This window comes from Hetaerina americana, unplaced genomic scaffold, assembly GCF_022747635.1.
Source record: "Hetaerina americana unplaced genomic scaffold, ioHetAmer1.1.p SCAF_11, whole genome shotgun sequence".
Lineage (NCBI taxonomy): Eukaryota > Metazoa > Arthropoda > Insecta > Odonata > Calopterygidae > Hetaerina > Hetaerina americana.
In genome coordinates this window covers 30,614,572-30,627,616 of record NW_027286181.1, presented here as the reverse complement: position 1 = coordinate 30,627,616, position 13,045 = coordinate 30,614,572, and the positions used below count along the sequence as shown (strand labels likewise).

At 38.2% G+C, this 13,045-nt stretch overlaps 1 protein-coding gene across 1 annotated transcript; it reads left to right on the top strand.

Moving 5' to 3' along the window:
- The first annotated feature begins 5,972 nt into the window (after nt 1–5,972).
- LOC139700843 (uncharacterized) lies at nt 5,973–11,797 on the top strand. Its single transcript, XM_071599274.1, has 3 exons — nt 5,973–6,084; nt 6,936–7,119; nt 11,458–11,797. Exons 1-3 carry the CDS (start codon nt 5,997–5,999, stop codon nt 11,600–11,602), a joined length of 417 nt encoding a protein of 138 aa, XP_071455375.1. The 5' UTR covers nt 5,973–5,996; the 3' UTR covers nt 11,603–11,797.
- The last annotated feature ends 1,248 nt before the right edge of the window (nt 11,798–13,045 follow it).

Genomic DNA, 13,045 nt, shown 5'->3' with positions numbered 1-13,045 from the left:
ACCTTTATTTTATTTGCTACCAAATGCCTGTAAGTTGCAATGCGTCTATGCAGTTGACGTGAATTATGTTTATGTGCTTCTGTCGTTGCTATGCAACGGACGTTCAGTTAAATTTTCAAGTTAGCTAAACTTGACCCTCGAGGAGCTGGCCTACGACTAACTCTCCGCCGGTACAGACTGTATGTAGATATTTCAGTAATACTAACACACACACACATTGTTCCACAAAGTACACGACTGCATCTCCTTTACCAGCCCATTAATCTCCCTAAAATTGTCCGCGTACAATAAATAGTACTCCATCCATTCGCCTGCATACGCAAACCCCATTCTCGTGCCATACCCTGGGTCCACTGTTTGTGACGAGAGTTCAAACTCAATCAGAATTCTAAAAGTACCTGGCAATATCTCCTAAACTGCATAATTTATTCCTTGAAATTGAAACTGTAGACTAAGCATCATTTCATCTCTATTAACATTTGAACGAAATTCCTATGCTCATGGCCTAGTAAAGGATCTAGGGCCCACTACTCGCGACGAGAGTCGTCTTCTAAATAAGAATTCACAAATTGTACTAAAATTATAAACTTTGTAATTCCACACACTTTATTGGAAACACGACCCAGGTTTCGATGTGGAACGTCATCGTCATGTCAGACCTGATGACGAGTCCCCCCCTTTCCCACGACAGGTTGCATGTTGAATTAAAGATACTTCTTAATTGATATTGAAAATATCTGCAAGAATTGGAAAGTAGTAATGTTCTGCTTCTAGATTTTATTTCCGATCAACAGGAACCCGAGCCTTTAATCGTTCTCTTTTTATGTTCCGTTTATATCCTAATGAGTCAAACAAGTGAGTAATGTAGAGGCTTTGAAGTTCATTAGTGATACTGGAGTTATTTCAAAGGGATTTATTTACCTTTTCTTCCATTATTCATCCTTTTCGAGTATTAGCTTCAGTAGACGGTCATCAGATTAGATATGATATTCTCTAGAAAATTCTTAAATGCAGTCTGCTGATATTCCTTTCTTGTAAATCCAGTTAATGCGTCTCAATTCCATTTCCTAACCCCCCTACCTTGCCTTTTCTTTTTGAATCGGTCGCTGCACTTCATTACAACTAAATTGTGATGAGTCCGCATCCGCTCTCGGGAACCTGTGCAAATTGATCACGCTGTTCCTAAATCTTGTTCTAACCATGATATACGTAATCTAACTGGTATCTTTTAGAGTAACCTAACCTTTTCCATATAAACGAGCCCTTGTACTTGCTTGCCTCCTGGTACTTAGGTCTTTTGGGGTGTCTAAACTAAGTGTTGGTGATGACTAACCCTTGTCTCAGGCAGAGTTCAATTGCTTTCTTCCCGCGGTCATATCACCTACCTAAACCGTAATGGCCTAACTCATAACCATATTTTCCTTCGCCTACTGTTGCATCCTAATCCCCCATCAATATGCAATGCTTCCCTCCAGGAACATACGCGAATATATCCTCCAACTGACCGTATACCCTATCGACTTCTTCCTCCTTATGATTGCTTTGTGACATGTATACCTGAACAATGACCGAGTTCGTCGGTTCTGCTTTTAATTTACCTGGGTAAAATGCTATCCGTTGCTTTCCCTTTGTTGACTACGATCCTTCCTACCTTTTTATTCAATATTATGGCAACCCCTCGTCGGCTCTCATCCCCTCCGCTGTAAATTACTCTATAACGGTAACTCCAGTAATCCCCGCTATTCTTCCATCTCACCTCGTAAGTGCGTAGTCATAAATCACAGAAATGGAATGCGTAGACTCGGTTAAATACCTAGGCTTTACCCTCACTCACGACGTCTCCTGGGTGAAACACATGCGGGGAATATGTGGACAAGCTGACAAAAAATTAGGATTTATTAGAAGAGTACTAGGTAAATGTGATGAAAAGGTCAAAGAGAAACGTTATCTTACGCTGGTTCGGCCACATTTAGAATATGCTGCACGTATATGGATCCTCACGAAGTTGGATTAATTGCCAAATTGGATCGCGTGTAGCGTAGAGGAGCTAGATATGTAAAACGTTGCTATGATAAACTTAGTAGTGTATCAAAAATATTACAGTAGCTAGGCTGGAAATCACTCACGGAGAGAAGGTGAAATTACTGATTTAATCTCTTGTATAAATTGGAAGGAAATCTCTTTAGCAGTGATGTGGGAATGTATTATTACCATCATCGGACCACGGTAGGAGAGATCAGAGACAATAAAATTAGAGAGATCAAGTGCAGAATCGATGGATTTAAAATGTATTTTTTTCTACGAACGATAAGGGATCGGAATAAAATTGTCCGACCACATTGTCACTGCTTCGTAAATACTAGCATTTAGTGAAATTAAGAATACAAAGTAACTTTCCACTGTTTTTTTATTAGCGTACAACCGGTTTCAACGCTAATAAAGAACAGTGGAAAGTTACTTTGTATTCTTAATTTCATTAACATGAATTTCCACAAGGTTGAGCCAGAAACAATTGAATACTAGCATTTAGGTTTACGCAATTCTTGCTCCCAAGGCTGAAAAGTATGCGCCGACAGTCTTCGAGATGGCTGGGCGCCTCTTTGGTAAAAAGTCACGACTTTAATGATAAACAAAGTATTTCCTCCGCCGCAAAATAAATTTAGACCTCCTCAATTAATTAAAAGGTGATAAACCTGTAGGGATATTCGAGAGGTGGTTACATTAACACTTAAAACAGATTAAATGAAATAAAATACGTTGAGCAATAAAGAAAATTAATAAATCAAGATAATTACCAAATATCATCAATCATCTCTAGTTAAGAAAACAGTACAGTGTCATCGAGGAAGTAAAGATTTGATATTTAGATATACTTAGATGTTTGGATTAAATATTCCGACATAACTAAACATAGCCAGCAATGGCTAATTGGACCTCTCACCGGAATGAATGGCTTCAATGGCCAAATTCCTGGAGATTTCCGATGGAAATGACAACCATATATATGCGGTTCTCTCAAAGTCCTTCTGGGCAACCTAAACATTGATCGCAGATGCACTGTGTTATGGCGCCGAGACGCCTTCTTCGCCTAGTTTTAAGTACGCAGTTTCAGCGAAAATTACTAGCAATATTCTGACCTCAAGTGTCCCACTTTTGATACGAGACGAAGTGTCACGCTGAACCACGGTCAATCCGAATGTCGATTAACATAATGGAGTGTATTAATTGTTTCCATATATTCTATTCGGTGGACAAAGGTCATGTGAGAGCATAATCGTCTCTATGCTCTCACATTCAGATCAGTATGCTCTCACTTGTATAATACACGGTGAATTCTGATTTGGATTGCATTGTAATGGGCAAAGCACGATATTTTTTCATTTCGTTCTTCGTTTCATGCATTGGAATGTTCAGAAACGTTATGCACGGTTTTTGAAGCGATGACTTTGGAGGGCCAATTGAAAGAATTTCGGAAAGAAGAGGTATCACTTCCAATCTTCTTTCAAAATATATTAACGTGACGAATGCCAATTGACTGGGAGTGGATAGGCCGCGGACACCCGTTTTCACGAAATCCAGGGCCGAAGAGGAATATTACTCCCTGGTCAATACCGGATTTCCAAAACCGGGGTGGGAACCAGAGCTCTCATCCTCCGGGCATCTCATCTTTCAATTGTTGGTCTCCAGGCGCGGTAAACCCATGCCAGATGGTATGCCCTTACGCAGACAGTAAAGTCATTATACTGTTTGGAAGTATCCCTTTCTTATTAGGGGGTTAGTTTTCGGGTATGTCTCTCCGCCTTTTTAGTCGCCTCTTACGACAGGCAGGGATACTGCGGGAGTATTCTCAATACCCCTACCCGCATGAGGGTAGGGGGATTGAGTCCAACCAAAGAGATGATAGAGTCACCGCGAAGGAGAAATTGAATGCTACCCAAGGATGTCCCAGTGCATTGCACAGTCCTTCGGATGGGACGCAGTAGACGCATCGCACTTCCGAGACGGGATTGGCAATGCTGCTTCACCTGTGCCTCAACCCTCCCTCCCCCTCTCTTATGACCCTCCATCAAACCCACCCTCCCCGTTATGTGCAATGTGCCATGCCCTTATCTAATAAACACAAAGAAAACTAAGGAAATATTCAGGGTCATACTACCTATTGAGGAATAGTAGTGGCCAACACATTTAATTTAACGAGTTCCTGATGAAATTTTCCTTACAGCAATTTGTCACCAATTTAATGGGAACTTGCAAATTATTTCCCGGGTCGCAAGGCATTAGCATCATCATAATTGGGCTCATTTCCTTTCATGTGTGATACGGCATGTATTTGTATAGTCATGGACTAACAATGAGACCGTAGTCTTGACTCGCTAAATGGTCACACGATGGCTCGTTTAATGACACGCGTCCATTTCTGGAGGGGCATACAATTGCATTATTGGTTGATGTTCTAGGAGGCAGCTGTGCGTACACTCGGCACTCAAGCTATCGGTGAGTAAGGGAGCGTTTAACTGCGGGACTCCAGTTCGCTCGAGTGCAAAGCCCTAAGAAGATACGCGAAATGCACACTTTCGGAGTTGAAGTGGGCCGACAATTCCCTCTGCCTCCTTTCCCATCGTCCCAATTCGATTTCAGTCTCTCTTGTGCGAAGTCTCCCACCCAATAAACCCCTCCCCTACCTTCCCCCCAAAGTCCCCCCCTTACTTGGCGACTGGCATTTGGTCTCGTCAGTTCGCTTTGAGAGCCGGGATGAGCCACCCGATCGAAGCGGATGGCTATCCCGGGGTTCGTGGAACCCGCTTGGGTACATCGACGAGCTACTTTGGAGAAGACTAAGCGGTCGTAATCCCGAGCAGCTGTATAACATCGGTGAGTGGCGATTTCATACAAGCCCACGCGCAAACATACCGTGGTAGATTGTTTCTTCATAAACATGTTCAGTGTATCAAGTTTCTAATTGTCAGCTTTCGATTATCTAGGTGTTATTGCCACCTTCCAAAATTGACAGTTGCATGTCGGCTCTCATGTTGCCAGCCTACAAAAATTATTTTGAAATGTGCTTCCTCTTGCTGGCATACGTATACACAAGCACTCAGCAAAAGGTTGAAGTACGTGGTAAATAGGATCTTTAGCTTGGCTGAATTGTCGTTGGTTATTGTCCTGGGTATGTATTAATGATGGTCCCGTAATTGTCATCACTGGGGATCGGGATGGTGCAATGGGTAACCTACTGGCTTCATGTCTTAGTTTGAATCCTACAGGCGGCAGGTAATTTTTTAGTGGTGTTTCGATCCCTATGATGGTGCTTTTTGGAGAGCACCTAGAGAACCGTCCGTAGTTTGCGACGTTTAACTGCGGACCCCTTGGTGCCTTTCGTTAAGAGTGGGCTATTGCCGACGTCAGACGTTCTCTCCTCTATTCCTCCTTTCTCATCCACCCCTAATGGCTGTAATGATCTGTACTTCCAGCCACCTCCCCTAAAATTACAAGTATTGTCGATCCTTGGTAGTACTGAGGTTTCAATCACGACCGCGGTAGCTTCCAATTCTTATGTGCACACACATTGAAATTTCGATTAGCGACGTCCAATTCCTCGTCATTGTAGACGCTCCACAATTTATAATCTAATTACCTTCTGGTCCGCCCTGATCGCTTGGTATGTGATTCGAAATGAGGAGGGACTGTAGATTCGATCGCGTGTTTAGTGGATAAAAAATCAACCTGAGTTTTGTAGCTCATTCCTTCGTGCGCGACGGTGGCATCCTACTCGTAATTAGAATGGCGCTCGCCATCGAAGCACAGAGGGGCTGTGCGCTCAAATCAAGCGTCGATTTTGCGAGCGACAGGAATTTATTTCCCGGGAATCCTTATAAGGAAAACAAAGCATCCGTTCCAGCGCCCACATATCTTCATTTTGTCAGTCTTACAAAAATACTATTATGAAATTGCTTTCTCTGCAGATACTTCAGATGAGGTCACACCTAGGCTGAAGCATGTCAAGCTTCCCTCGTCATTTCATCTTAGGCCTATTGCGGGAAAATCTCCTGAAAAAATTTCCACCTGCTACTGAGAGGAGAAAACGTGGGTAAAATGTTATAACTTAAGGTTTCCCTGGCTCTACTGAGACAATCTGCCAAATATTTTCACCCTTTTTCACAGAGTGAAGTAGCCCATGTTGAAAGAATCGCATTTTCGGAAAAACAATCCAAAAAGTAACGAAAGCAGCCCAATTTGTAATCATCCCAATGGCAAAGGATTGTTGATATTTTATTATTTATTGAAAAAAGTCACTTCAAACTTCATCATTAAATCAACATTATCTAATGCTGTAAATTTCGTATGCAATCCTTTCATCTGGGAGGTGTGGTAGCCAAGGGATTAGATCATTTAGTTCAACTCTGATGGGCCAGTTTTGATTCCTGGTGACGTTGAAAAATTCCCAGCTTCACTGTAATTCTAATATTTTTAGGATGCTCAACATGCAAACCACAGGCAGCCAAAGGAAATGAACTGCCTCATCTCCATTCCTTAATTTGGGCATGATGCCCTAATCTGCCAAACACTTTTGCAATCTGGTGTGAGTTATTCTGTCAAATCTTTTAATCCCACATGCCATAGGCCATCGTGAGGTGAGCTGCAATCTCTTATTTATGAAAATCAATCTTTGTGCTGATCACAGTGGTTACTCTTGTTTAATCATTTGGTTAGTTTGATTTTCAAATTGTTTTCAAATTTGACTAAGTATCTAGCCAATTAATCAAATTTGTGATTTAAGCTAATGTTCAGGTGAAACCATAGTTCATACTAAGCTTATGCTGACTGGGATGTTATTTTCATTTAAGTTATCAAACAACATTAATAAACTCATAGGTTGGCTTTGATATGCCTCGCCTTGTAATGAGCTGAATTTTGTGACATTCACCAATCAACAGGGTTATTATGGGGGCCAGTTCCTTTTCTTGTGCCAGTTTGTGGTTCCCAGGAAGATGTGGTTCCCGAAAAAATCCCACAGCATGAAGGGCAGAGGGCCTCAAGAGGCATCACTCGGAATCAAATCCAGGCCCCCAGAGCAGTAAACCAACATGCTACCAATTGGGCTTCCACACCACCTGCTTGGTTTGTGTGCAATATATTTTTTAATGAGTTGTTAAATTAAATTAAAATAATTTTAGTAAAATCAGAATTAACTTTAATTCAGCAAAAGTATTAATTAATTTAGCAAAAGTATCTTACCCACAGTAAATGTTATGTCAAGAACTTGATAAATTTCAAGATTAATGTGTAATCATGAAAGCCAATGAGAATTTAAATTACTCCCAATAATGTGAAAGTGTCATGTTAAAGTTGCTCTTATCATTCTTTCATCTGTTCTTTGTGTTGAAAAATTGTTTCAATTAGACTCAACTTTGGAGAGGAGTTAATTAATAATGAGTCAATTTTTGCCTAGTTCCTTCTTATAAAATGCATTTTGACAAAATGTCTATAGAAAAATAAACTAAATCGCTAAAGTTTATTCAACATAGTTAATTTTTAACAATTTCATTTTAGGTGAAACTATCAGTCTTAGCGTACTTATCCACTAGTTTTTCAAAAAGGCACAGGTCCTTGCATTTAATAATCCAATATTGCAAGAGGATATTGATTTCAGTCTCAACAAGAAATAATTATTTGTACATTCAATACCAAGGTTTTAGTTCTAAATGTTTCTTAAACTGTTGCATGGAATATTGGGGTTAACAATGTGTTCTAAACATCACTAGAGGTATTACATCTTATGTATCATTCTACTTTTTTCTCCAGGGGAATCATATGGAATAGTGTTTTGGGAATGATCTGCATGCATGTTGTGCAAAGTTATCTTCAACCATTGGAGTATAGGCACTTTATCAAAAAATTTAAATTTTCTTAACATTCCTTCTATGTAATATATATTTGCCATGTCCATCTTAATCATAAATAATAGCAATATCTTTCATGCTAATGGCAATATTTACTCAAATTCAACAAGAAAATCGTAACAGCCACTTGTTATAATAAATCAGCAATTTCATATAAAACCCCAATGGTAATGGGTGTAATATAACACAATACCAAATCTATTGAAAATGGGTGATAAATTATGTGGTTTCCAATTGAAACTTGTGGAATTCCCTCTGATGTTATTTTTCATTGAATAAATTTTTCAATTACTAATAATTGTAATGCTTGTCTTCGCATTTCCCGGTTCTCCAGGAAATGCGAAGACAAGCATTTGTACCCTTCAAAGTAAAACAAAGTGAACCTTTTTCTCCTCTGTAGATTAGATGGTATAAACTTGGGCTAACGTTTTTTACAATCCTCGAAGCACTTCAAAATATCATTTTTTGTGATCTTGTTCAGCTCCACCTTTGATGCTGTCTTTATCTCGTCTATCATAGCGTAGCATTGTCCTTTCATGGGCCTCCTCAGTTTCTGGAAAAAGAAAGTCATTGGGGGGCCAGGTCTGGGGAATACAGTTTCTGGGAATACAGCATCATTAGTGTGTTGTTTCTGGTCAAAATTTTGCGCTCAAGCAATGGTGTGGCCAGGGGCATTGTCATGGTGCAAAAGCCAATATTTGTTCTTCCAAAAATTTGGGCACTTTTTTGATGCCTGCAAACATCTCCTACACATCATCATCGGCATAACTTTGGTTTGATGATCTGCATGCATGTTGTGCAAAGTTATCTTAAACCATACGAGTATAGGCACTTACTCAAAAAATGTAAATTTTCTAACCATTCCTTCTATGCAATATATTTTTGCCATGTCTCTCTTAATCATAAATAATATCTATATCTTTCATGCAAATAGCAATATTTACTCAAATTCAACAAGAAAATCATAACATCCACTAAGTTATAATAAATCAGCAATTTCATATGAAACCCCAATGGTAATGGGTGTAATAATTTATAACACAGTACCATATCCATTGAAAATGAGTGATAAATTATGTGGACTCCAATTGAAACTTGTGGAATTCCCTCTAATGAAGGGTTATTTTTCATTGAATAAATTTTTAAATAACCTTTAATAGCTTGAATTCAATAGTTCCCGGCTCAACCTTGTGGAAATTCATTTTAATAAAATTAAGAATACAAGGTACAAGAATACACTGTCCTTTAGTACCTGATGATGACGCGAAAGTAAATCAGCTCATTACCCATAGGACTACCACACCACCTGCTTGGTTTGTGTGTAATATAGTTATAAATGAATTAAGGTATTAAAACTTGTGTATCATTCTACTTTTTTCTCCAGGAGAATTGTATTGAATAGTGTTCTGGGGATCATCTGCATGCATGTTGCACAAAGTTATCTTCAACCATATGAGTATAGGCCCTTGTTAATAAAATTTAAATTTTCTTACCATTCCTTCTATGTAATAGATATTTTCCATGTTTGTCATAATCATAAATAATATCTCTAAATTTCATGCAAATGGCAATTTTTACATAAATTCAACTAGTAATCATAACATCCACTTAAGTTATCATAAAGGAGCAATTTTATATAAAACCCCAAGGGTTAAGGGTGTGTAATAATTTATAACATAATACCAAATCTATTGAAAATGAGTGATAATTGTGGTTTCCAATTGAAACTTGTGAAAAGTCCCTCTAAATAAGTGTTATATTTCATTGAATAAAATTTTGAATAGCAAATAATTTTAATACTTGTATTTGCATTTCTGGGTTATCCATCTGCATTGGTTGTCTATTGGTGAAGATAGTTTCACTGGCCATCCTGCCCGCGTCTTCTGGTGGAAAGTATTTTTCGAAGCTTTCTTGTCCAAGCCCCAGAAATATCTACATGGCCGATGAATATCCATTAAAAATTGTGTGGAAAAGGACTATTCAATCAGTGCTGTAGTTGACTGTCAGCCAACAGACAAGAAAGCTTTGAAAAATAACTTCGACCTGAAGACGTCGGCAGGATATACCTGCAAAACTGTTGTCACCAATGGACAACCAATGCAATTGGAGAATCTGGAAACGCAAAGACAAGCAATTTAATGCCGCGGAAACCTTTGACTGAAGTAATTGTGATGCATAGTTTTATTTACATATTTTTATATGTTCAATCTTTTTTAAGCATGTTCAGTGTCGAAATGTATTTTGCCAATTTGTGTGTGAAGACTCCTATACGTACATGATACGTATGGTCTGTGGGCAATGAAATTATTTGGGCACTCATTCCTTTAGTTACTGTATGTGCAATATCTTTGTTTCATTTTTTTCTATTTTTGAGGTAAGTTGTGATTTCATCGGATGGTTAAAAGAATTCTCCGACGAATGATGTTCTTTGCTGATGGAGACATTCTGCTCTTGATGTTTACTAGTGGTTTTCCTTCTGTGATGTCCATTAGGTCATTTCTGTCAAAGCTATGATTACAGTGTGTCGGATGTTTTACCACACAAGTTCAACACCTAATTTCAATTTCATCCAAAGTATCAACTCCTTCCCTTCATTTTTTTTTATCTAAAATTCCTTTGAATCTACTTACAAGCATTTTTTCTTAAATTAATCGACAATGGTGCAAAATAACCTTAGCTGTTAATGCACCCTTAAAACATAAAACTAACCAACTTACTTCTACCACTTAAACCCAGCATTCTCCATTCTATTAAACACATTGAATTTTTATTTCCAGTCAAAATGCCCTGCAATAATTCTCACTTTCTTAAAATTATTTCATGAGATCTTCTCCCCCCTCCCCTAACATGCTGCAAACTTATTATTAAAATTTCATTTCCATTTGATTTTTTCCTATCTCCATACCATTTCACAAGCTTCCGATATATCCTTATCCACTGGCATTGGCAACTATTTTAAGTGATGATATAACAACAGTTTAAGTAAGTGCTACTTTCCTCTGCTACAGGATATCAAGCAAGGCAGATGTTATGATTGATAACTGGCGAGACATTTACTTGTTTACCCTCACTGTATTCCCACCTCTCCTGCCTTTGACTCACCCAACACAAACTCCTCTATGTTCATTCTGTCCTTATTCTCGCATTCCAGTCTTCTTCATTCCTTGGTTTGTATTTGGTCAACTAAAGGTGTTTAACCCATTAGTTATAGTTAAATGAATAAAATTTTGGAATGGGAGTGCATTAGCAGCAGTTGTTATTCAAATAGTTTCCAATAAATTATCACGGATGAATCACATCTCTTTCACTAAAATACCATTTGTATGGAATTCATTTCCATTTTAATTAACGCTTAATATCTCTGGTATTTTCAATGAAAGTTTCTATTTTTTAAATTTATAGAGGGGAACCAATATTTCAATCTTAAACCAGTAATCATTTCTTTGGCCTTTTGAACATTCAAGTATTTATATTTTTGCCTAAAACATCCTAAAAGTAGTTCAAGAAACCACATTAACTTAAAATTCATAATCAAATTTCAATTTTTTTCCCTCAGGTCCAGCATTGGATGCTTATGCTGGGTGAGAGGAGTATCCATGGGAATAAAGCTTGATCAACAAGCTTTCTCAGCGAAGGAAACAAGGAACGAAGGTCTAGATTTCCTTGCTGGTGCCAAGTTGGACAGTGCTGTCAGCATCTGAAGAAGTCCACTTCATGTGGACTGTGTAAAATGAACTTCCTCTAATACCCTCATAGCCACTATCCACAAAGTTAGCGGAGGCTAACTTTGCGGATAGTGGCTATGAGGGTGTTTCAGTAAAATATTTTGTTTAAAAAAGTATATTTGGAATGCTGATGTATTTTCTAAAACATATTTATCTCAACAAATGTATTTATGAGTAATAAAGATGAAAGAAACAATAATGAATTTTGTCTAATTTTGAAATCTCTCCCTTTTCGTAACTTTTGAATGACTAATTTTGCCTTTATATGCTGCATAAGAATTAAAAGAGAAATACAGTAATTCACCTAAAAAATATATTTTTTCTCAGGTTAATAATTTATAAAAATGTTGATTTGAGTTGTTGCCTAAAGTACAGACAACTGTAAACGATTATATTCTAAGGCAGTCTTGTATATATGTACAACCTCTGCCATACTCGCATTCGGCAATGTGGGTTGTTCAATTCGTTACGAATTAAAACAGAAACATGACTAGAACTTGAATGGAATGTTTACATTTCCTGCAAATATCTATTCGAGACAAATTATCGAATTTATTGTTTAAAAGGCGAAAAAAATGTGAAAGAAAAATTATTTCAATTAATCATCAGAATGAAATATATAAGTAGTAGCTTCACTATATGTAAAAAAAATGCATTGTGTAGCATTTGCAAAATATGAAAAGATTTCTTAATCTGTAAAGCCTAAAATGTTGTCAAATTATTCTCAAATAAATTTTATCCTATCCTGCATAGCAACATTGTGTGCAATCTGAAAAATTGTTCTTTGGTCAATAAGGTGTAATTCGTGGTTACAATTAACATATGAGCTACAGTTGCTCGCACCGCGTCAAAAATTACGTCATTGTCCAATAATAAGATGCGGAAAAGCATGGTATCGAATGTTTTCCAAGAACCGGCTCACGCATCATAAAAGAGTAGCTCCATCGACGGCCAACCGCTCACGAGCCGTCTCGGAGTGCCGTGAGGCCCAAAGTGAGGTGCTTAATCCTCCACGAGAAAAATATACTGAAGTCCCGAGTCCACCCAGCGAAAATATTCAAAGTCCAGAGCCCATCACCCGGCGAGAGAGGTGTCGAGGCAAGCAGATGCCTTGGATTCGTCGAGTGAGAGAGCCTTGTCGAGTTCGAATTCATTTTGTGAAAAAAACGGCAAAGTCCGTAGTTTTGCAGAACATATCCTAGTTTTGAACCTTAAATTATCAAGAAACCCGGTAGCCTGGGGTATAAGAGGCGGATTGTGGGGGCGAGACCATAGGGCGTATTACTTCGAGTTACTTTTGCTGCCGAAATTTTTTTTTTCTCAAAATATTTTCGATTCGCTAATATGCACAAAATGTTCACCAGAGATTTTGACGGTAGGTTCTAGACGCCGCGGGAGATCGGGAAAACAATTAAATAT

Excerpts from the sequence above, each read along its gene's own strand:
- LOC139700843 (XM_071599274.1), top strand. The coding sequence starts at position 5,997 with ATGTCAAGCTTCCCTCGTCATTTCATCTTAGGCCTATTGCGGGAAAAT. Across the intron at positions 6,085-6,935 it reads TGCTACTGAGAGGAGAAAAC|GGTTATTATGGGGGCCAGTT; the intron begins GTGGGTAAAATG and ends ACCAATCAACAG. Across the intron at positions 7,120-11,457 it reads GCTTCCACACCACCTGCTTG|GTCCAGCATTGGATGCTTAT; the intron begins GTTTGTGTGCAA and ends TTTTTCCCTCAG.